The 24,985-nt window shown below is 40.2% G+C and overlaps 1 protein-coding gene across 1 annotated transcript in view; it reads left to right on the top strand.

Moving 5' to 3' along the window:
- trabd2b (TraB domain containing 2B) overlaps positions 1-21,839 on the top strand; it is a 68,701-nt gene extending 46,862 nt beyond the window's left edge. Inside the window, exons 5-7 of the mRNA XM_034882006.1 lie at positions 16,517-16,613; positions 19,317-19,601; positions 21,117-21,839. Of these exons, the coding sequence (XP_034737897.1) occupies positions 16,517-16,613; positions 19,317-19,601; positions 21,117-21,351 (617 nt within the window). The 3' untranslated portion in view covers positions 21,352-21,839. The remainder of the gene's footprint in view (positions 1-16,516; positions 16,614-19,316; positions 19,602-21,116) is intronic.
- Positions 21,840-24,985: the final 3,146 nt, after the last annotated feature.

Below are 24,985 nucleotides of genomic sequence, written 5' to 3'. Positions count from 1 at the left end.
GAAAGGGAAGTTTGGGGTCCCCTGCTGGAGCTGCTGCCCCCGCGACCCGATACCGGATAAGCGGTCGAAGATGGATGTTTTTATGAAACAAAGAAAGTCACTTGAACCTCAGAAAGTCAGCTAACCCAGTCCAACTCATTGGCTAAAATAAGCACTAAGGAATTGGAGAGTAGCAAGAAAGTAAAAAAAACACCATGTTTACTATTACAAGTTGTTAGCAATGTTGTATTGTTTAATACATGCACAGGGATATTAGAGGGTATGAAAACATTTCTCTAAAGCTGGGAGATAGCTTTGTCAAAAGCATACTGAAAGAGTATTATTTTTTAGATCATGGAGGTGTTGTGTTATTTGTTATATTGCTAAACTAAAAGTTAAAAGCAAGTAAACAATAAAATTGGACTTGGCTTGGGAGTTACATGATTTAATGACCTGTGTCTAAATCCCCTTGCTAGCAGTTGAGGATTTACTGGACAGTTCCTGATCTGAATATATACGTCTGTTTAGAAGGGCAGTGCTGAGAAAAAAGGAAGGTGTTTAGCCAAGACATTGTCTATGAATGAATGTGTGACTGTGTATGCCTCAGACATTGTCAGCTTATATTAAGCCAATCACAAACAGTTCCTTGTGAGCGTTTCAACTTTGAATAAATTGATTGAGTGATGTGATGTGATGTATGCAACAGAGTTAAAAACCTGTATAAAACTGACCGTTTACATGTACACCGGTAACTTGTTTTACTTCATAAGCCAGCCACAATTCACTATTAAAATCTGTATGAAATGCAGCCTCATGTTTTCCAGATTGCATGTGATTATAGCAGTTATGCATTAGCTTACCAGTGTGTCCAACATGGCCTGGATAGATTAGAGGTAAACATGTGTGTGGGGTCACCTACAGGCTTCCGCGTTGTGTGTGAGAGAACTGACAGCTAGTGTGAAGTGATAAGAACCATTACAGTTATAGACTGCCATACATACACACTAGCACGTACTTGGATTCATACTTAAACATCCATTTAGTTCTTGTGCACGTGTATGCTTCATAGTATGCTCAAACTAGTGCGTGCGCACACACACACACACACACACAGACACGCACACGCACACACACACACACACACACACACACACACACACACACACAGAAGTCTCAGTAAAGGCCTCAGGAAGACAGAGTCAATGAGGGCCAGATTTACGTACACTTAGAGCAGAGAAATGTACATGTTCATTTTATTTTGCATGTTCACAATCCGCCTGTAATTAGTGTCTGATTACTATGACAGAGGCTAGTTACACAACTAATTACTGGGGCTGCCCTCTAGGTTCATTCAAGGACAAGTATTAAGCTAAGTAAAAATTTAAAAAGTTTTACAAAAAGAAATGCATATAAAATGGGTTTTCGGCATTTCTAAGATTTAAAATGTTTTGGAAATTTACTGATTCAATTCTGTATGAAATGAAAACAAGAGGTTAGATTGGTTTGTAAAAGTGTGTCAGTGGAAGTCATTAAACATACTTATAAACAAGAAACAAACAACTGAAAAAATAGAAGACTGTAAGCCGCTCACTGTGAGGTTGTATGCTTTTGCCAATGCCACGTAAAGTTCAAATTTTATGACCACACAGTTACAACTTTAAACTAATTCATTGCAGATCTAGAATACATGCTTTCCCACCACATTTCTTTATCTTTCTTTAATTTACCAGCACCAATGTGGCCCTACTCTTAATATGAATCCAGCTAAACATCTGTCTGCAACACTCATCATGTCTCCTACTAATAGTTTCTATCTTCCTGAAAATGCATGCAAAAAAGAGAAATGCATTTTCCTGATTAGACATGAATGGACTAACTGGGTCCTGAACATGTGTCTAGATGCAGATGTAACAAAAGTCAAAAGGCTTCATAAATCAGCCTTAATAAAGTCCCACCCATGTTTTAATCACAAAGCTTCCTTTCTCTCATCTCTTATTTCTGCGTTTAGGACGCTGACTCATGTCTTTACGGTCCTGTAACTGTCCCTGCTGGTCCCAGTTTCCCATTGGTCGTAATCAGCCATGAAATTTTATCATCCAATGATGCCAGGACGTATTAACTGCCGGCTCAGACTCCCAGAAATCGGACTGCGCTTTTCAACATTTTAGAGAAGTAGTTGTGGAAGTAGTCAGGCTTGCTTTGTGAAAGGTCTGCTTAAACTCTGATTCCAATCTAACCACAATGCATATTTAGAGTGAAGAGTAAAGATAATGAGCCATAATTAAAGATAATAGTAGGTGTGAGGGTTAAGACATACAGTATTTTTAATAAATACAGCCTGCGGAAATGTAGATGGAGAACAGACATTTTCCGGCCAAATGTGGACGTTCAATAATATCAATTAAACCTTTGTGGTCCTATCTCGAAAAGCACATTAGTGTGGGAACTGCAGGCAACAACATTATCGAACTCATAGTACACGGCTTATGATTGTGGATTATGAAATGGAATGGTCATAACTTGTGATGACCCTGGTGCCGCTTGGTTTCTGTGTTTATCGGGTTGCATTTCTGCCATACAAAAGATAAATATTAATGGCCCCTCTAGCTGCCTGTCCCTTGGACCCCTCACTTCCAGTGTGAACCATGTCCAGAGCGCAGAAGGAAAACAGGACTGTTGGGAAAGAGCCCGGGGCAGCGCTCATGTCAAGGCCCTCTAGAGTTACCGATGTTGTAGACCGGCCCAGGAGTTTTTTCACAGGGCAATTAAACTATTTGACGTGTGTATAAAGTGGTTCAGGCAGGAAATCCATCTCTGCTCAGCTCAGCACCTTACCTCCCAGCCTCCCTGTTTCCTCTCACTGTACACCTACACCTTCCTGTAGCATAAGTACTTTTACTGTATGTTCAATATGTATGCTTTTGTAAAGCAGTTTCTCATTTTTTCCCCCTATTTTTCCTCCGTCCTACACCCATCTGTATGCACACACAGGTCGTAAGAGACATTCTTTATTTTCTTCACTTTTACTAACAGGTTATTAGAATAAATTACAGACGTGAGACAAGTTCAGCAGGCATAATTGAATTACCCCAGGCAGGACTGACTGAGCAGCTTTACTCTCTCACTGGAGCCCGCTGTTGGGCTTTATAACATCTACGGTCCACAGAAGCAACTCAATCGAGTTACAGTTATACAGCCTAATATACTTGGAATGGTAGAATTCTAATGCAGTGAGTGGAAATTACTGTAAGCCTAGATACATCGGTAAAATTTGACAAGTCAATCCTGCAGCTGTGCTACCAGCCTAGCAACAAAAAAACAAACAGGCAAAGTTAGCGATTAGCTCTTGAATAAAGTTGGCCGCTAAAGTCATTTTTGTCAGGCATTACCAAGTAGAAGCCAAACCAGAGTATTTATTGACATTTGTTAGGTTACCAGACACATGACGTCAAATGGAATTTCTCTGTATCTGCTGGATGTGTAAGGCAATAATGTGCTGACACATTAGCCATAACAACTTTATTAGGTGATAATATTAGCGCTGTGTGTCTGTCAGCTTTTTGACATCTTGCTAAATAAGCTAATTCACTGAAGTGCTGAGAATTAAATGAGAAGATTGACATCACGTTCATATCTGTCCATTAAATATGAAGCTAGAGCTAACCGCCATTTTTATTTTTTTATTTATCCTTTATTTAACCAGGTAATACCCATTGAGATTAAAAATCTCTTTTGCAAGGGAGACCTGGCCAAGATAGGCATCAAAGTTACATCACATCATTACATACGTACAAAGACACACATATGCACTTACAATAAAATCTCAAATCTAAAATCAAAACATTGACATGTGAGGGAGTCCAACTCAAAGCTTCTCATTTTCAGCTTAAAAATACTCAAAGGAACCAATTTACTAAATTTCAAGTTCTTCTGCAGCAAATTCCATGTAAAAGGAGCAGAGTAAGCAAAGGCCTTTATACCCAGCTCAGTACTGACACGTGGGACAGAAAACAAGACAACAGCCTGAGAACGGAGAGAGTAATGACCAGTACCATGGGAAGGAAATGTCAAACTATCTGTCTCCTCAAAGTCTGTTATTCTTTTCCTTTACACCACTGTGGTCACTGCCGTTCACTATCACTATTATGTAATGGGGACCAACCATAGGCACCCATCGTCGCACGATGATGTTAGCAGCCTTCGTGAGGCCAAGTGAATGCATCACTGTTTCCCCTTGGACAGAAATTACAGCACCAAATGATGGAGATCATACTCAGAGACACGTCGTACACACATTGGACACTTGTTCTGTTGCTATTGTAAACATATCCAAGCCTCAATGTGATTTTCCATCATTCACTCAGCAAAATATGTATTCTCGTTGGCCCTCTCTCTCTCTCTCTCTCTCTCTCTCTCTCTCTCTCTCTCTCTCGATCACATGCAAACAGCATACACTGTCATTTCCATACACACAGAGTTATCATTTGTGCTGACGAGTGAAGGAGTGCTCGGAGGCTATAGACAGCCTGTTGTTGGAGCTCTGTGGTGTGCTTCAGCAGGTTTTCATTTGCCAGTTCTCTGGCTGCTGCTGCCCAGCCTTATTGAAAACATCCCATGGAATTTCCTGACGCTGCCTAGACACCACACACACACTCACACACACGCTCACACACACACACACACACACACACACACACACACACACACACACACGTGTCTTTGTATATTTGCGACACAAAGTTATGTGATCTGCAGAGATATTTCTCGCCCAAAAGACTAGTTACTGTCAAAAAATACACATGTAGCCTTGTTTGTTTTGAAGTCTGAGCCACTTTGGATCTTGTTGCTGAAAGTTGTTTTTGTGCGCATCTTCTGCTGCACAGGCCCATAATAGCTCATTGTGCAGGAGAGCGAGCCCATATGTTTTGCAGTTGCTTGTGGTGTTGTGGTGTTGAAGTGATGACTGAGGGAGAGAGCCTGCTCGGCGTCCATGTCACTTTGTCTCCGTGGCTTTTCCTTTCATAGTGCATATCTACTTTTCTCAGCCCTTTTTCTCATCTGTCTGCTGTTTGCTCTCCAGTTTGTCTTTAGCTCTAATACCATCTTTTTACTTGTCTCTTCGTCTGGCCTGTCACTTTAAGGTGCTATCTTTCTGGCCAGATATCGCGAGACAAATAAGCAACCAGGCCTGTGAAAACAAGCCCAAAGCAAGAGACTTTTTCTACATAATAAATTTAATAAACTGTGTGCACGATTTTACAATCCCTGGACGGATTGTTAACTTTTGGTACAGATTGTCAATTTAAAACTATGTGGACAGATTGGTAAAATGCGCGCAGTTCTGCAAAACTGTACACATGGTAGAGTTTATTTATATTTCTCCCCCTAAGCTTCAGGACAATGACCACCAGAGGGTGATAGATTGCCCTGCTCTGCCTCTGATTGGCTAGTACTCGTTGCTATCTGGATCAGTCAGTAAGAAACAGGAAGTGGGCGGGAAAAACTCTGTTGTCTCCTGTGCGCATGGGGAAACGGGAAGGACAGAGGAAAGAGGCAAGACAAACTCCTACGTTTACATAACAACTGCTTGGCAAGCCCAAATAAGCAATTATACTTTAGAAAAAAGCCCCAAAAGACATGCAACCACCACTATTTGTAAGCGACTTTACAGAAAAACAAGCCCAAAGTTGCTTATAATAAGTGGATTTGGCAACACTGTTTCTATCATTCTGCTGCTGTCTTGTCTTTATTAAACTGACGCCAGCGCTCACTGCTGTCTAGCTTTGTATCTTCTCTCTGTCTTTTCCCCGGCATGATGCAGGAACATTTTATTAAGTGACGGCAATGCAATGTGTGCGTCATGTGTTGTCTTCTGCTCAGGGGAAAAGAAAGATAGGGAGGGAGGGAGAGATATATATAATTAGTGCTTTCTTGCTGACAGTTTGGACTTAGCACACATTTAAATCTATTTTCTAAATCTATATAAGTGTTTGTTGCGGGGTAACTGTGAGTGCGTCACTACATAGTGTGTAGTCCAAATTAGGAATGGGCATATTTTTGTACTCGCATTAAATTATTATAAAGAGTAAAGAAAGATCTAACGTAAGAATAGGTTCTAAAATGAGATTTTGCTGACATCCTGATGTTGTGTGGGATCCTTGGAGTTGTTCTCCTCATTGTTAAACAACGACCATTGTCGATGAAAATCTATCTGACGTGAAATAATGTTAAAGGATGAGTAAATGTATTAAAGTTCCATTTATGTTACGTTTATTCATGTTACGTAATTTCATTATAATGAAATAGCCACTAGTAATGTTACCTAATGCAACATTAACTTGCTAACTTACCATTAAATGAGTCTACTACACATACATCTAACATACTGTAGCTAACGTTACAGTATATGGCAATTATACAGTGTAGCCCAGCGCAGTTATCCGTGGTCAAAACAATCATACTAAAAATAACTTTATGAGCATGGTATGCATTTTTGTAAGGTTATATCGATGCTGTACAAATTAGCTTGGTGGCTGGAATTAGCCACTTGTCACAGTAGCACGTAGTAGTAAGACATTGAAGGATGCAATGTGAAAATAGAACAAGCAAGTTCTCAATATGTTGAATGAATACTGACGTCTAAATAAAGTAGGCCTACTCAAGTACTCACCGTTAGTAGTCCAACTAATAATATTTAATATTATATATAATAAGAATGTCTATCTCTATGTCTGCTCCTACAGAATGTTTGCAGTGCATACAACAGTGTTCATTTTAAACCATCTTGTCAAATTTTGCACACTTTTAGTTATTTGTTGTATACCTTTTAAAATAATTTTAGCAACTCCACTATCTTTAAATGACAAAACATGTTTTATTGTGCACGTGTTTGAAATTGAATTGGAAAAAGAACTGAGGCCTAACAATATAGTTTACTGAAATGTCATGCAAACAAACACGTTCACTTTGCTATCTATTGAATTCCTAATGCAAGTACAGTACAGTATGTGCATCCCATCTGAATCACACAAACACACTGTGCTGTTTTTACACATTTAACAAATAGATAAAGCTAACATTGGTGGGCTTTTTTAAATAATGTTACTAATTAAAGGACCATTTACTAGTATTTCATACAAATCTTCTTCTTTTATGCTTTTGGATCCATGAGCTTTTCTCTCTAAGATGAATGGGTGATGTAGAGAGAACAGATTTTTCACAGGTTATGTACATTTTTAGAATACTATAAATCCAATTTGTTTCTGCTCCATGTAGGCAGTTGACTTAAGCTGCAAGAACACATACCTTTTAACTACTGTAACAAAAGAATTAGTTCTGTTGGGTAGCCTACCCATATTAGGCTATGTCCTTTTTGTAACTGTTCAGGAATGTCACTGCAAGTTTGCGTGAATACGTCTTATGGTAACTCTTAGCTACAGTGGTTGAATTCCTACCGCTAATGAAATCATCACAGCTCATTAGCTGTTTCAAATATTACACACTTCATTTAGCAACTGAAAGAACATTTCATAGCCTTTTTAGAGCCAATAATCTTAATGCTACATTTCATAAACACATGGATTCTTCAATCCTGTATGCTTTGATCTTTTGATCATCAAGATGTCCCTATCTGCACACAGCAAAAACTATGTAGACCAGAGAATAACAATACAAAGGTTCACTTGTCGGGATCTAATGTAGTGCTGGTTTTCCTACTTGGCAGTTAATTGCATTCATCTGGTGTTCCAGGTGTAAATCCGACCCTGATTAAAACGTAAGAATAAAAACCAGCAGGTCTCTGGTCCTGAGAAACAACTGATGTGAATCATTGGTTTCTGCCATCACAGGCACACACTGAAAAACACACACTCACGCATATTCAAAAGCAAGCTACATACACAACCACATGCCTACACACTTACTTTTATCTCTGAGCTTATGCCCGCTGGGCAGCATGTCTGTGTAATGTATGCCAGCGACACACACGCCACGTCATCGCCACATACACACACAAATATGGGCTCCATTAAAACACATGAGCAAGATGACACGCATGTAAGCATTTGTATTTTATATTTAAAGGAAGTCTACAATTATTTTCTACTTCACATGAAAACTCAATGAGCCTCCTTGTTAACTGCAACTTTCACTAAAGGGTGGAGGAGAGGAAATGAACTGACGGTGCAAGAATGAGATGAGAAAGATAAAGAAGGCCATACGAGAAAGAGCTCTGTTGTAATACCAAGGCTTCTTCTATTGTGTGTGTGTGTGTGTGTGTGTGTTCTTCACTATTGACCAGCTGCGGCTCCTTACTCCTCTTGCCCCAAGCAGAAAGAAATGGTAAAGCAGCTGACAGGAACAAAAACAAACAATTGGGTAAATTTTCAATTAATTTTGTTAGCTTCACTCAGCTCAGCTCCCTTCTCCCTTCCCTCTCCATTTCTCTGTTCTTTTGTATTCCTCCTCCACTTTCTCTCTTTCCCTAGCTGCACCTTTCTGTTCTTCCCTCACCTCATTCACTTTCTCTCTCCCCACCATGAGAGCTTTGCAGACTGCAGTGGCAAGCTCACACAGTCTAAATATTTAAATGTGGGGAATCACTTTAAAGCTTCTGACACTGAACCTCTAGCATTTCTGACATGAAACGGTGTCAGGTCAACCGCATGCAGCAGTCGGCCTCTGGATCTGATCCCCCTCCAACTCTCTTGATCTCGCTATTTGACCAGAACTGCGACCAGAACTTGGACGTGAACAGTCCTGTCAACAGCCATCACTTGTAACACATCCATATGGTGCAGGAAGGCAGACAGACCTCGTGCCACATGCATTGGAATTGAAGTCATTATGGAGATGGGAATAAGTGAGAGATTTTGGAGGTTGAGGGGGAAGACTCCAGATTGCCATTGTTTCCCTCCTACAAACCCAGAGCCGAGCTGAGACGTGGAATTTACCATCCTGCCTGGTCAGATTTACACATCAAGTGAAAGCGCTGCTGTTTTCAAGGCAATGGTTCAAGTATTTCTGAAGTGCCGTGGGTAGTGGTTTCTCCAGCTCCACTCTGTTAATCCAAAGGCTGCTGTGTGATTTATAGAGGGATCCCACTACTGTAAAACTGGAAATGGAAATGCACAGCAAGGCGCAGGGATGCTGAGCCTATTAAAATCTTTGTTGCATTACTCATCTGTTGTTAAAGGAAAAAGTGGTAGTGCTACACAGGATAAGTCAGAAAGAGACATTTACCAAAATACAGGTACACAAATACACATGATCACCCATCAATAGTTACAAGTTGACAACTCACACTTAGCACATTTACAGGGGAGAAGTTAAAGGTCTGAATACATTTATGCAATTCTAACAAATGTAGATGCTTCCAAAAAAGGCATGAGGAGTGACTAAACTGATTTTTATGAATATGACAATGACGCAGCTTTTGCAATCACCGGATCTCTATCCAATTGACCCTTCGCTAAGCCCCGTTCCACTGAGTTATGTTGTCAAGATTTTTGTTCTCTCATGCAAATATGTAGTGTGTAACAACTCTAAAAGTGTCAAATTTACCACGCGACATGTACAGTGGGTCTTTGATTACACACAGAAGTACAAAAAAGTAGCCTTTTATTTCTAGACTATGACCATTGATTTTTTTTGCTGAAATGTAAACTGTTCATAGCTAAGTTTATCAGCTGTAGCAGGCAACAGTAAGCTTATGCTTATGTCAGAGCTGGTGGAAAACTGAATCTCCAGCTGATCGAGCTGATTTGATTCACAACGAGAACCTTGTAAAAGGGTTTTAAATATGCACATGAATCATGATATTATGCTAAAAGACCATGTGTCCATGTCACACAGGTTTGGCTGGAGTTGCTGGTGTAAACTCCAAACCAAGTAAAGGGAAGGGCAGAGTTGTTATTGTTTCTTTAAACAGTCTTATAGTAGCATTTTGGCTCCCACAGGGTATGGTTAGGTTACCAAACTGGCCTACCAGCACCCAGGCCTAGTGACCCAAGGGCTCAGGGAACCCCTAAGCCAGACTCTCTGCTCAGGGTCACTGTTATTAACTTTGAATTTTCTGTCGCATAGTCAAAGGACTTTAATGTCAATAACAGAAACCCAAAAGTCTTGAGAACCCCAAAAAATCTTAGAAAAAACAGAAGGAATAGCCCAAACATCCATCCCTGGTCTCTCTCATGGGGCTCCTCCATCATATAACATGGGTCTACAACTCCATGGCCGTGCAATGGATTTCTTGCAGCGCTTTTATAAATGCATGCCCAAGGACCTATTATCTTGTAATTGGCCTATGCTACATGGTGGATATTTTAGTCTTGGACAGATATTTCTTTAACATGACCTGTAACCCCACAATTATTAGATAAGGTATGGTTGATAAGCTATGATTGGACAAGCTCGGTTTGGGGTCAGGGTTTAGAAAACGTTCAACTAAACTACAGGAGATTTTAGACTGATGTGGTAAGCAGCGTTCTTCACCACCAGCGACATAAAAACACCATATTTTATGAAGGAATGTTGTTCATCATCACTCCCGTAAAGGTTAGAGACTAGATATTTGCACTATTTAAATATATTACTGTATTGCACAAATTACTACTGTACAAATTGTCTTTTTACTTTTTCAGCCATAAAAGGCTAGTTGATGCTACATTTCTCTCTATTATTGATCATGTTGATCTGTTGTATATGAATACGTCATTTACAGCAATGCTAATTAAAATACACTGTCCCTGTCATAATAAATTAAATTCTGCTATCTTCTAGGTCTGTCTTGAAATAGAGATGTTATATCTCAATGAGACTAACCTGGCTAAATAATGGTTAAACTAATAAATTAAATATTTTACTTATCTTTTTAATCTTTATCTTATTTTTTATCTTTTTTAAATTAAAATTGTTATACGTGGCCTTATTGCACCATGGGTCGGAGAGAAACGTAATTGCTTGACTTGGTCCATCACCTGACATTTTCCCTTTAATATGTCACCCAGTTGACACCTACACACACAAATAAGTCAGCCTGCGCATACACTCACACAAGAACACGTTTCCAACAAATCTAAAGACGAACACACACTTGTCAACTATAATTATTCCTCTCAGTTCACCAGAGTTTCCTCATCTTGTCATTACTCATCCATCTTTCAGTTGTTCAAATGGCTGAAAGGCAACAGCTTGTGTTTATTTGGGCCATAATGTAGCAACAGCACCCAGCATGCAATTTGGCTGGTGGAGAACATGCGTCAATGCAACCCTCCGCCCCATCTGATCACACTCTCCATCTATCCTCCTTTTCCACCTCTATTTACTTCCTCAAGCCATTCTCCACATCCATCTAGTCTGTTTGTGACCTTCCTTTTATCCACTACTACACTGCCAATTTCTACTCTCCTCCATCATGTTTTCCCTCTTTGTTTTCTTCCCATTTGTGCTCTGATTGCAGTTTTCATCTGAGGTGGTCTGCTTGCAAGCCATGTGGGATGTTTTAAAACCACAAGTGTGCATCAGTTCATCCATTGTTTACACAGTGTAATTGCAAACACATTTGTTTGTGCAAAACTGAAAAATAACATAATTCCCTTCCTGTGAGTTTTCTTTGTGTTTTGGACCACTCTTTAATGCTTAACTGGCTCTCTGTTTCTATTCTTCTCCTGCACTACCACCAGCTTGTCTTCGCACTTCAGAGGTTGCCAAGAGGAATGTAGAAGGAAGGGATGAATAGACATAAAGCAGTTCATGGGGAGACGGAGCCTATGATGAAGAGAGGTAAAAGAGAGCTAGAGAGATAGGAGTGGAAGACAGAGCCACAGTGTCAACCCAACGTGCACTGACGCTTTAAAAAGACATGATTAAGTCTGGAAAGCCAGACAGATAAAGAGATAGGCCTGGAGACAAAAGGTGGCTACAGTAAACACAGACAGACAGGGGGAGAAGTAGAGTTGCTACTGTAAGTGGAAATCAGGATGGAGGGGTTATTAAACAGAAGAGTAACTGGGTCATTAACTCTGCTCTCAGGAGCCACAGGAGGGGAAACACCCTCTAAGGTAATGTACAAACTGCAAAAAAGTCTCAGACTTAAAACAGAGTTGTTTTGTTTTATTTAGCAAAGAAAAATGTAAGGAATATTTATGTGCTTTATATGCTTTATGCTTTAGTGACGACAGTAGAGCTGTGAGACAGACCAGAGGGTTGGGTGACGTGTGAAAGTGGTTGTAAGTAGTTTGAAGCATCACATTACCACAAGTTACATTGCTTCTGTCTTAAAGTAAACCACAGAACACTCTGAATATTACAGTTGTTTTTCCAATTGCTAACAAACTAAAACGACAAGCATAGCACACTTATTTAAACTGACACAAAGAGAGCAAAACTTCTTCTCAAGTCTCCAAAAGTCTAAACACATCTTCTGCTTTACACACACTTTACAACTTAAAATGGTACTTTTTAACTGCACTGAACATGGTTCTCTGCATAAGTCAACAATCTGACATAAAGTCATGTTTGCTATTTCCAAACACTGCCATTCCAAGTGACACTACATAAGCTGATTGGCCAATATATGTGTCACCTGGCCAAACAGCTCAATGGTTAATTGTTACCATCTCAATCAGGAAGTAAGAACTATGAAAAGACCACAGGTGAGTGTCACAACAATGAAGACCCAGCTGTGCGGCAACATGCTGCCTAATTATTTGTCTTGCCTCTTTATATATATATATATATATATATATATATATATATATATATATATATATATATATATATTTGTAACTTATTTTTGTTCAGACCAATGTAGACATATCTGCGGTGCATATGCTGAAAAAAGGTGTGGGTGTGTGGTTTTGTGACTTGTGTTTTGATAAAACCAGCCTAGTTCACAAAAATTGTGTTTTAGCAATCGGAAAAAAACCACACTCTAAACACTGATGTACATGACGGTAAAGACTAAAGCTGTGTCCCTATGTCCCTATGTCCTAGTTCCATATTACTATTAAAGGTGCCCTGCCACACGTATTTCATTACTATGTGGTAATGTCTGAAATTCTACCATGGACTCTGTAACTTGGTTACCTTGGTTACCTTGTTTCAGGCCATTCTAGCTTGGTATAGACTCAGCTCCATTTGTGCCGGTTCCCATTAATATTCAATGAGTTAAGCTGCTTGACTGTTATTGGCTAACAGTAAGCCAGTGACAACCTGGATATCAGCATCATTTACCGAACGCAAATAAAAAACGGTTTTGTGTGGCAGGGCACCTTTAAGTAAGCTTTGAGTACGTAGTTCACACTGGAAAACAATAGTTAAATATCCTCAAAAAAGTCAGTACTTGAAGACGCTTGAATCTTGAATTGTCCCACTGACCTGCTGTCGTTGGGACAATACACTTTGGAGCATCTTGGGTCCAGTGCTTGGTTAGGTTTAGGCAACCAACTCTTTGATTAAGGTTAGGAAAAAATTGTGGTTTTGATTAAACGTTAAGAAGTAAACACGTCCTGCCTCGTGCTTCAAGATCCTTTTTCTGTATTTAACCATGACCGCAGTCTTTCCCTAACCTTAACCAAAGGCTCTGAGTGAGTGCCTAAACATAACTCTAAAAACACTAATCACGGAAATACAGGAACCGCTCACACCTGCAAAACATCAGAACAATGGTGATACAGCTCTAGGGGGAAAAGTATTATGCTCTAGCACTGCAGTCTGCCTACGAGCGATTAGAACTCAGCTGACCTCTCATTACGTCTTGGCTAATGGAGCTGTTTGTTGGGCCTGCTCTCCTCTGCAGAGGCACCACACTGTTTACTGTCTGGACAGTCCAAAAACAAACACACTTGCCTGCCCGCCTGCCCGAATCCCACACAGACAGGAACACACACACTCAAACACACACACAAAAACAGAGTCATCTGTATGGAAAGAACTATTATCTCTACCAGTCACTCACCCACACACTGGGATGAACCACAAAAACACACAGAAACAAACAATACACTTGCCACTGTTGTCAGATGAAAAGCATGTGAATAAACTTTTTTTTCCAAAAGTCCAAATTTTTAGGAACTCATATGAACATTTCTGTTTGTTTGACAAATTGTGCCAACTCATGGGGAAATCCCTCAATTTAGGTACAAACATCACGTTACCAACATTTGAGAAGTAGTGTTTATTGCCCTTTGCTTGTGTGTGTTTTGTGTGAGAGGCATAAGTGTATGTTTGTAGCTGTTTGTTTTCTTTATTTGTGTCTTATTTTCAGCTCTGTGTTGCAGACTAAAGTGTTTGCATTGCTGGCCTGTTTGTTTCTGGACACAGTAGGTTGTTTAAAGGTCCCATGGCATGAAAATTCACTTCATGAGTTTTTTGTTTTTTTTACATTATTAGTCCCCCCGGCCTGCCTATGGTCCCCCAGTGGCATGAAAGCTCAGATGGACCGATCTGGAATCTTGCTCCTTATCAGGTCATAAGGGGCAAGTTAACTTCTCCTTTCTCTGCTTTGCCCACCCAGAGAATTTGGCCCACCTATGAGAGAGAAACCCATCATGGCTTTCAAACAAGCAAAGTGGCGGTTGGTTCCCCCCCCCCCCCCCCCCCCCCCCCCCCATCTTATAAAGGAAAAACGTGCTGGTCTGATGGCTGCAAAGAAAAACTACAATTTCATCATACAAACAAAAAAACAAACACACTGCTTGGTCTGAGTGTGTCATGGATAACAGTAGAGAGGAAATCAAGTCAGCTTGGCCTCACACCCGGCTGTTCTTCTCTGCCCCCGCCCTGCAGAATTAAGGAAATAGCTGGTTGGCACAGATATGAAGGTGTTTAAATCTGTCAGCATGCGGCCACTGACTGAGCTGACTTTGGCCCCAGCGTCTTGTTATGAGAAAGGGTTAAAAGAAAAGAGAGAAGAATGTTAGAGAGGAGAAGAAAAGAATTACCAGGGAATTTGTGTAGTGGGACATTTTTGGAGTGTATACATATTCTCTTATATTGTTATCTTTTAACTTTAGTATTACATGCTTAATGTATATGTAATGTCAACCATAGAGTACACCGTTTGCAGTTTTCCCCCAAGCATGCATGTATAAGTAGCAGGCCGGCTACTTCTACATTTGCAAAATGTTATATTATGTGATAGACTAAGAGCAGACATACTTGCGGCTCTGTGAGGCTGGTCACATTGATGTACTCACAATGGCAATGCTAACATGCTGATGTTAATGAAATATAATGTTTGCCATCATGCGTTTAGCATTCTAACATTTTCCAATTAGCACTATATACAGTGTACATCTAAGGCTGATAGGAGTGGTGCAGGCATTTGGGCAAAATAAACCACAAAGTATTGGTCAAATTAAAAGATTTGCCTGATGGCAGCACTAGAGAGAAGGTTGTTATTATTACAATTCATCCTGAGGGGGACATGTGTGTACCAAGTTTTATGGAAATACAAGTATTCATTTTCTGGGGTTTCTATTGAATTTGAAGAGATTTAATTTACCCTAACCCAGAAAGAGTTCTTACAAAAACAAGGATAAGAATCCTCACCTCTCGAATTGGAAGGCTATTTAGTCTGCATAAGTATAGCAAAACAAGAACACACACACACACACACACACACACACACACACAACTAAATCCGTGCATCCGCCTTCACCCAGACAAAAACTCACACTCTACCCTCTGTGTAATCCCCTCTGAACTCACAGACACGCTGTTGTTAGACGCCTCCTCTCACTCCACGGCCTATCCCAGCGCTGCCTTTGAACTTGGCTGCCAAGAAAGTGTAACACTGCGTGCCTCTTTCTTTGACTCTCTGGAATGATCAGGAACATTATAATGATAAAAATTGGCAGGGGGTGAGGAGCTGAGTGGGAGCAGAAGGCCCTGACAAAAAAGCGAGTTAGAGGCTCGAATAATGTCAATGTTAATAAGGTGCAGGAGAAAGCAGAGGTGTGTGTGTGAATTCCTGTGGTGTGCACATTTTTGCAAGCGCATAAATATCAATTCTTCTGTGTGTGTGTGTGTGTGTGTGTGTGTGTGTGTGTGTGTGTGTGTGTGTGTGTGTGTAACGGAGGGTTATGTCAGGCTACATTAAAGCTTATTGCTGGGTTGAGTGATACAGGATTATCGGCTGATGGGAGAAATAAAAAGAAGCCTTTATCAGCGTGGGGCTGGGGCCCGCAGGTTTGATGATGGTAAAAGGTAAAAGGTAAAAGAAATAGGGGCAGAGGGGGCAGTTAGGATGAGTGCAGACAACATGGGGTCAGGTATCCCTACTGCAAAAATATTGTGTTTGGTGTGGAAGGTGTACAATCTAGTGTTGATTCTGGGTCCTATGTTAAAGTTATATACATTATACATCTTTAAATACTTAAGTTGCTGTTATTAGCATCAAAATGTTTCTCTATGAAAACCTATCCAGGTGTTGTTCAGACAAAATGAGAGCTCAGCAAAAAAAAAAAAAATTGATGGAACATTGCCATACTGCCCTTTCATCAGTCATGACTTTTGTCCTTTTGTCTACTATTAGGTCACTTCCTGGGGAACCACAGTGTATTGGACATCCTGAGACAACAAGGCTATGAGATCGTCCACGTGCCCCCCGATCACCAAGAGCCGGTCACAGAGTGAGTAGTCTCGCTTTGCCAGACCATCCACACGCTGTTGAGTGGAGGAGGGTCTGGCGAGTTCACACAGCCTTCCGGGACGGGAGAAAACGCGCTCTGGTTTAGTGGCATTTCTTTAAACCAATCACAATCGTCCTGGGCGGCGCTAAGCGCCGGACAGAGTTGATGTAATGCGTTCGAGAGAAAACTCTGATTTGACAGATAGTCTAGCTAGCTGTCTTAATTTACCCTGCAGAGATCTGAGGAGCACTTAACCATAGTCCTCATAAATCCACCTGAGGTTAAAATTCCAACACAAAGAAAGCGAAAGGGTACGGACATCGGCGAAAACACTTGCATCCGGCGGAATTTCCTGCGGCTCCGAAGCAATCCCAGGGTCAAGGATATGGACAATAGAGTAAATAAGCAGAGATAACTTATCGTTCGACTAAAATGCCGTGCTTACAAGAACCAATCTGCTGCCCAATCTTGCTTGGGTTACAAAATCAAAATGATTGCTTGACAACATAGACTTTTATTTTGCGCTGTAATCAATCACAGGTCACACTTCAAACCTTGACATCCTGACAACACCAAAAAAGACGGTGTGATTTTGTGCTCGCATCACACCATTAATGTTATGGTAATACGGACTGTTAAATAGAGCATTTGTGTTGGCAGGCGAGCAGATACACGTGCACATCCATCAACTCCGTCGGCCCACATCTGTCTCATTCTCTCTAGAGTCTAGAGCTATTTAACCTTATTTATTGAAGTGCAACGCAGATACAGTCCAAATTGTGGACTGTATCCCCCCCCCCTCTCCGTTGCCTGCCAAAGGCGAGCTGCCAGTGGTGGTTCTGACTGTTCTCAGCAGCCACTGGCACCACGGCCTGGTCAACACAAGCACACACTTACGCATGTGTACGCAGGGTGAGTGGAGGGATGCACAGTGCCAAGGAGCAGGGTTGTACACACACTTACTGTAAACTCCCACAGATGCTTGGCATCCTGCAGCAAGTCTTCACAAAAAAAACTCTACAATCCCTTTTAATTTCTCCCTGTGTGTGTGTGTGTGTGTGTGTGTGTGTGTGTGTGTGTGTGTGTGTGTGTGTGTGTGTGTGTGTGTGTGCACTCTTTTGGCACAGAGCAGCTTACCTCTCACTTAGGGGGTTGATCCATGAGCCCATAAAGTAGTAACAAAAGCCACTTGAATCAGGGCGGAATTGGAAACAAGGGGCATTCCTTTAAAAAACAGTAAACACATCCCACATCCCCATCTATCCCTTCAGCCGGGGATTTTACGAACTTCTCCCCGCAAACTACAGCTGTGAGACCCAACCTCCCTATCTCCCTCCACCATGTTTGCAGAGTTGTGGGCTTTAGCCAGTGGTTCTGGTTTTTAAAGCTGACACGTGGACTGACTTACTGTGGTCACAAAACACTTGCATTCACCGCACAAGCACACACACACACACACACACACACACACACCACGCACTTACACGTGTGCGCACAGACAGTAACATGACAGACGAGGAAAAACACCACAAGATGGCGGAATGAGAGGTGTTTATGAAAGCTGTTCGACCTGGAGTGTTTCGGACCGATTTGCAAAAGGTCTTTAAGAGTGATCAAATGACTGACAGGCTCGACAGTAGCTTGACCACAGACCTGGAGCTATCATCACCCTGACCAAAGGGGGTGGGGGGCCTCATGTCCGTAAAAGTAGAAGTGCAGACCACTGAATTGATGATGGACCTAACTAATTTTTAGTGAACCGTGGAAATCATGACCAGGATCCATCCTACAATCCATCATATTATGTTTAGTAGCATATCAAATATCGTGATTTAGTGAATCAAAGTTTGACATGAGCATAAGAACTTCAGAACTTTTTAACTTCACTGCTTTCAATGTAACTCCCACAGGCGTAATTTACAGAGGGGGTGGGGGTTACAACCCCCCCCCCCCAATGATCAAAACTGGCCAGCGCAACCTACCCCTTATAATTCCCTTTCTATAAATAAATATATCACAACCATAAATTAATGCAGAAAAGGCACAAATTGTTATAGTACCATTCACCAGAATGCAGAAGATTAAGTGTTTGATGCTCAAAATGTCAATTTTGCTCAAAATTGGATATTTCACCCCCTCCTAACCGTACCTAAAGTTACGCCCTTGGTAGCCCCCATAGATGAGGGGTACAGTTGGTGTGTTTTGATGTCATACTTTAAAACACAAAGTCACATGCAAGCCACCTTGACAGGAAAAGAGTGGACAGAGTATATCGAATGGGTGAAAGAAAGAGGAGCAGGATAAACGGTTTTCGACGAGAGGCCAGCGATTCTGGGTGGTCTGCTTCGGGCAGATGTCAGTACGGACACATGAGTTACAACTTCCTCTTATGTTGCCTGCTGGGTATTTCTGCCACATGAAGCGTTTAAAGGGCAAGGCGTCCTATGTGGTATTCATGTCCTTGACTGAAGTCAAGAAATATAAGTGGAAAGCAATCAAGTGGTTAGAAACCACAAACAATAACATTCAAAGAGAGAAACAGTCTTACAGTTTCAATTACGATCAGCGCAGACACAAAAATGCTTATTTTCCATTTATAAATCAAACTTTGAATGCACTGAGTATATGGACAAAAAACCCAGAGTGGGCTTTTCAAGAGTATAAACTTATATCCTCCCTATATCGGTATTTTTCCTGCTCCAGGAGCAAACCAGCTAAAGAGCCTGCAGTACGGCCCAGCGAAGAGGGCACCGACACCAGCACGATATCTCCCGACAGCTGGCTGACCAGTCCAACAGACATGGAGCTGGAGCTGGACGACCCGGAGAACATGCCCGGCCTCGGAGACGAGGAGCTGCCTCACATTCTGCTCCCCGACAGCCTGAGCCAGCTGGAGGAATTTGGACGACATAAGAGGCCTCGCAAAGTTCACCGCGGCCACGGGAGGCCCCGCCTCTTCAGTGACCTGTGGGTTCGCATAGGGGATAGGTGAGATACCTACTGTATGCTGAGCTGATTACTATAATGATTTTAAGCTCTTTGAAAGATTTCCTCTCTATAAACCGCGTAGGCAGAAATAGTGTTTTGGGGCGGGCCAGTTCAACAGTGACTCGGCCATTTTCAAAAAGACGTAGAAGTAGCAAAAAGGACAAACTGAAAAAAAAAACAGCAACAATTTTACTTTCTAACATATACGGCAGTCTGGCAATAGGAGTACTGTCTACAACAAGCTCCGTCTAAAAAGTTTGTACACAACAATGTAGACAAAAACCTGTCAATTTTAACCTATTCAGGCTCAAATATATTTGCACCGGCAGAACCAGCAGCACTGGCTCTGCATAGCACTGTTATAAAATTAACCATTTTATTGCACAAAGTGGCAATTAAACATGAACCCAAACAGCAGAGAAGGCGTGACATATAATTGCCTACATCCGACAGAAATCCGACAGAAATCGCACATGTAACATATCCTTTGTGCATTCATAGCAGCATTGTTGCTTCAGGACTACGGTCAGATCATGAGCAGCCAATGAATCAAATGTATTGAGTTCACGGTAGTGACAGGATCAAAGAAGATCAAAGCTACCTTCTTATTTAATGTGGGCAAAAGAAAAACGCATTTCAGCTAGAAGCCATCATCAGTGTTCACCATTTTTTACTACATAGGAATGTTACTAGGTTACTTAAATAATAACGCAAGAAGCATGAAAGACATTTTACTTAATGCTACCTCTGTGAGGGCCCCTCCTCTGACGCTGAAGGGCTGTCAGCTCTGCTGGGGAAATGTCTGCACACGCTGCAGAAAAGCTCGTCCTTATTTACACTCTATTCCATCCAAGAAAACTGTCTGTACCACTTTGGTACAATCCATTGTTGTCACGGTAACTTTTAACATTTACACTGCTTAACACAGCCATGGTACATTGTCTAAAATGCCAGCTGGCCAGTTAGTCTGCCTGTTGTTACCATAGCAGCCACATGCGTTCCAAGGCTTTGATCCTTATTCGATGGTTGAAACAGTTTTGTTTTAATCAGAAGAGAAGACACATTGAACACACACACAACTAGTTCTGTTACTATTTGTTTTTCCTGACAAAAGTATTTTGATCTAACTTGGCTTGAGGGGCCAGTGAGTAAAGTGGGCAGACCAGTGCCAACCTGGCCCATTACTGACTACACGCCTGCTATAAAGTACCTGAAGGTGTTGTAAAGTTTTCAGAAGTAGCTGCTGGAGCGAAATTCACGAAGACTTGAATATAGATATTTGATGAAAAACAAACTTCAAAATTGTTTAGATACGTTAGAGGCACGACATACTGTTTATCTGGCAACTCTTGTATAATTCAGATCATAATGTCAACTAGCAAGTATAAAAGTATAATACATTTAAGAAGCTGGCATTTTTGTTAAAAGATTATAAATTAACATTAGTGCTTTTTTGTTGTTGATTGATCATAGTTGCAAGCTAAACCCTGATATATTGTGTCCTCTTTCACGCAGCACTACTCCACCACCTAATGTGAGGATAATAAATGGCTATGTGACAGTGGAGCCTCCGCTGACCCATCAAGAGCAGCACAGACGGATGAAGATCTCCGTCACCGAGCAACATCCCAGCCCAGCTTCCTCTACTCCACCCAACCCCAGCTCAGCGCAGTCAGCCTCAGTCCACAGCACACTCACACTGGCTTGTATTTTAGCCTGGCTTCTATCACACATGCTGTTTACCTCCTGACCACAAGATAGCATTATCTCACAGACAAACACTACTGCCTCCATACCAGCGCAGTGGAATGTACCTGATAAACAAGGACTGTTCATCAGCACATGTACAAAAGAGATAGAGGAACCACGGCCAAGCCTGCTGTCGGCCTCCACCTACAGGGAGGGATCAGCTCCAGCCTGCCCAAGTCTTAACTAAACTTGTCAAGTCTCAAAATGTGTGGAAGAGATCTCAGCCGCGACACAAGCAACAAATGAACTGGGTTGGAGTCTTCAAAAGTCATGAAAGTATTATGGTAGAATAACAAACTTAGCACAATGAAGACCTGTAATTCTGAGGAGTGAGGTGGAACTTTCTAATGAAAACTGTAATACTGTATAGGCAAAAAAAGAGATTAATAATAAGAGTAGGACATACTAATACCAGTTATAACGCTGTGATAAATGAGTTGAATGCTTACAGTCAAACAGAACTGTGTAGGAGGTGGAGCACTCAGCTGCCACTTTTTTTGTAAATTGTGCATTTTGTTCATAAAGAAAATTGTATATTTATTATTTCCGGAAGAAAAGAGTATATTTTCTTGCTTTTTAAAGATAAATAAAAAAACTTTAAAAAAAAAAAAAACTTTGAAAACTTATAAAGTGTAACAAGACTTATTTTTTTTCCCAGTGGACAGATCATATGGTTTGAATGTTCATGGCCAAACGTTGGAGGAAAAAATAGAGTCAAATAGATCAAATCAAATCAGCCTCCTAAAGACAGCCAGCAATAAATAAAGACTGACTCCCCCATGTTTGCCATCTATGTACATTGTTATTTGTAATATTGATTAATTACAGTAAATGGGCAGAATTGTGTGACATGTGTACATTACAAATTGGCTATTTATAAAGCTGAAGATGCATCCTTTGTTTGTGGCCTCTGTGACTACTCTCCTATCTCATTTGTATTGTTTTTACTGCATGGACTGCTTTAATGCCTTTGCCATCATCTGTGCTTGCTTGTTTGTGTGCCACTTGTTTGTATGTCTTAATCCTTTTTGCTTAGACCTGCTGTCATTATAGATGTAATGTAATTTATTTTAATCTGTTAACGATTGTATTTTAGGATGCCTATTGTCAGCTGGCTGGGGAATACAGCTGGAAATTGGCCCTAGAGGCAAAAGCTGTACACTTAATTAAGGAGGACTAAACTAAACTAATTGTGAAAATAAAAACAATAAAAATGTGAATGTACATTAAGATAGAATGTGAATTAAACAACTCTTGAATGGAGTAAATGCCCATGAATGATAAAACATAACAACATAACGTGGACACGTGAACGTGAACACAAGTGCAGAAAGGGAAATCATGTGCAACCGGTGATCTCAATCTGCCACCTGCTGGCAAGTGGTAGTAAAACACCACTCATGTTGAGCCTCTAAAACTAGTTCTACAGTTGCAATGCTTTGTAAAATCTAAATCATCAGACCTTGGAAGGGAAAATATTAAAGACAAATGCAGTAAAGAAGGTTAGATATAGGGGATATGTGAAGTCAGAGGGTTGCAGCTTTTCCTTGAGATAGTAAGACAAGTGTGTAGTGAATTAAGGAAGTCAAGACGTGACGACAAAGAAAACAAGAATGTACGCATTAGTTGGAAGGCAATATCAGTCACCAACAAACGGGCATGACAGGACGCTCTGCTCTAATGTGCACATCTATTTAACAAGTTGGTATCAGCTGATTTGGGTCCACTTTTGGTTAAAGTAACTGGCTTCTCACATGAAGGAAACTTCACTTTCAAAATTGCTAAAACGTAGTTGTTTACTAACTAAAAAGTGCACAGGAATACATGAACGACATATTTGTGTGAAAGCATAAATAATTATTCAGTTCATTGAAGAGCTCTGAAACCAGTTGACACTTCTCTAACGGACCATTATGAACAAATGGGCCTCAATAAACTCAATAATTGTTCCTAGATTCTTGTAACTGAATGACAATTTAGTGCCCTGTCTGTAACTGTAACTTGTAAAAAAAAGTGGCAAAATCCAAATTGACATGAATAGTGTACTTAATAAAGCTTTCTCATCAAATCATTTTAGCTCAGCTTTATGTTTAACAAGGGAGGAAGTTACTCTATAAAGTAAAAAGAGATTATATATTGACTGTAAAAACAAGAAATGTGGCAAAAAAAACCTGGAGAATCAACACAAAGGTAGAGAAGCAGTCCCAGTTAAGGAGTCTGCAGAAAAACACAGTGGACATGGAAAGATGTCCGCCAAGAATCAACAGCTGACTCCATAGTGCTCTGGATGAAGTACTTAATTAGCAGAAAATACTGATTGTACACAAGGAATCCATGTGTGGAACCAAATTTATAATGTCAACATTTAGTGATAATTTAAAGGAAAGTCAACACACACACTGTGTTGCACTGTTGTATTTAGTACTTTTACCACCAAGTGGCGCTAGAATCCTAAAATGACTTCAGCAACAGCTCAAACAGCACGAAGCCTCAAAATGTTTAAAGGCCTCATAACCAGAGCCTGAGACTGAAGACCTGCAGAAACAGAGGTAGGCATTGCTTTATGGTTACCTTATCTGAATAGAGAATGTTTATATTTCAACCAAAAATTATACAATCAAATTTGATGTAATAATCAATCCAATGAATATTATTTCATTGCAAATTTCAGATAGGCCGATGAAAACTAGACCTACTGATCTGATTTCAACAGAGTTCAGACAAAGTGTTCATATTCTATTTTGAAATCACTGCGAAAATAATATAGGTATATTCACAAATATTCAGATTTGTACATGTATAAAAGTTTTAGATTTTTTTTTTTATATAACCACAAGTCTTTTGAAATCATGCATCATTGTCAATGAATAAACACTTCTATTAATTATTAAGTTTAATAAGGTTATGTTTTTACAAAACATTTTAATTATGCAAAACATTCATGTAATCTGTTGTATTTTATTCCAATTCGGTTCCCATTTTGGAGCCCTTACAGAAGAAGAAATGTTGTTTTATGTCTGATTGCATAGTAACTCATAATAAAAAGGGAAAGAACATGATGGCTTCTCTTACTCCCTTTTATGATATGGGACAAATAGTTGTTTTAATCTTCGGTTTGCCTCAACCATTTAAATGTATCAACTAAATATTGTATGCTTATAGCTAGCTTTAGATCAAAATCCATTTCACAATAGGTGACTGATACGTATTAAGCAAACAAAATTAATAGATCTATATCAATACTTCAGAAGAGAAGAGCAAATGAATATAGTTAACCGTAAAAATGAAGCATAATTCGCAGAGTGAAACTTATTAATGTGAAAAAATATTTAGTACAAATGAAGTGAAATAAGGCAAAAATGTATCTATTATAAAGTATAGTAAGTTTCATTTTGATATAGCTTTTAACTGGTAAGATACTACCTCTTAAGATGTTTATATTGCATGTTTCTAATCATATATCAATAATTCTAATCAATAATTTTAATTGAACAGTATTAAAAATTACAGAGAAAATTTTAACTTTACACAAATATTTCAAGAGCCTTCCCCGCTTAAACATTCTCCCCTGAAACGGTAAAATAAAGTGAGAGAGTGAAGAGCTAGTTTTTTAGAACAAACAGCTTTTTCGCCCC

This window comes from Etheostoma cragini, chromosome 9 (assembly GCF_013103735.1).
Source record: "Etheostoma cragini isolate CJK2018 chromosome 9, CSU_Ecrag_1.0, whole genome shotgun sequence".
Classification (NCBI taxonomy): Eukaryota; Metazoa; Chordata; class Actinopteri; order Perciformes; family Percidae; genus Etheostoma; species Etheostoma cragini.
Note: the sequence above shows the minus strand (reverse complement) of the source record. Positions and strands in the feature narration are given on the sequence as shown.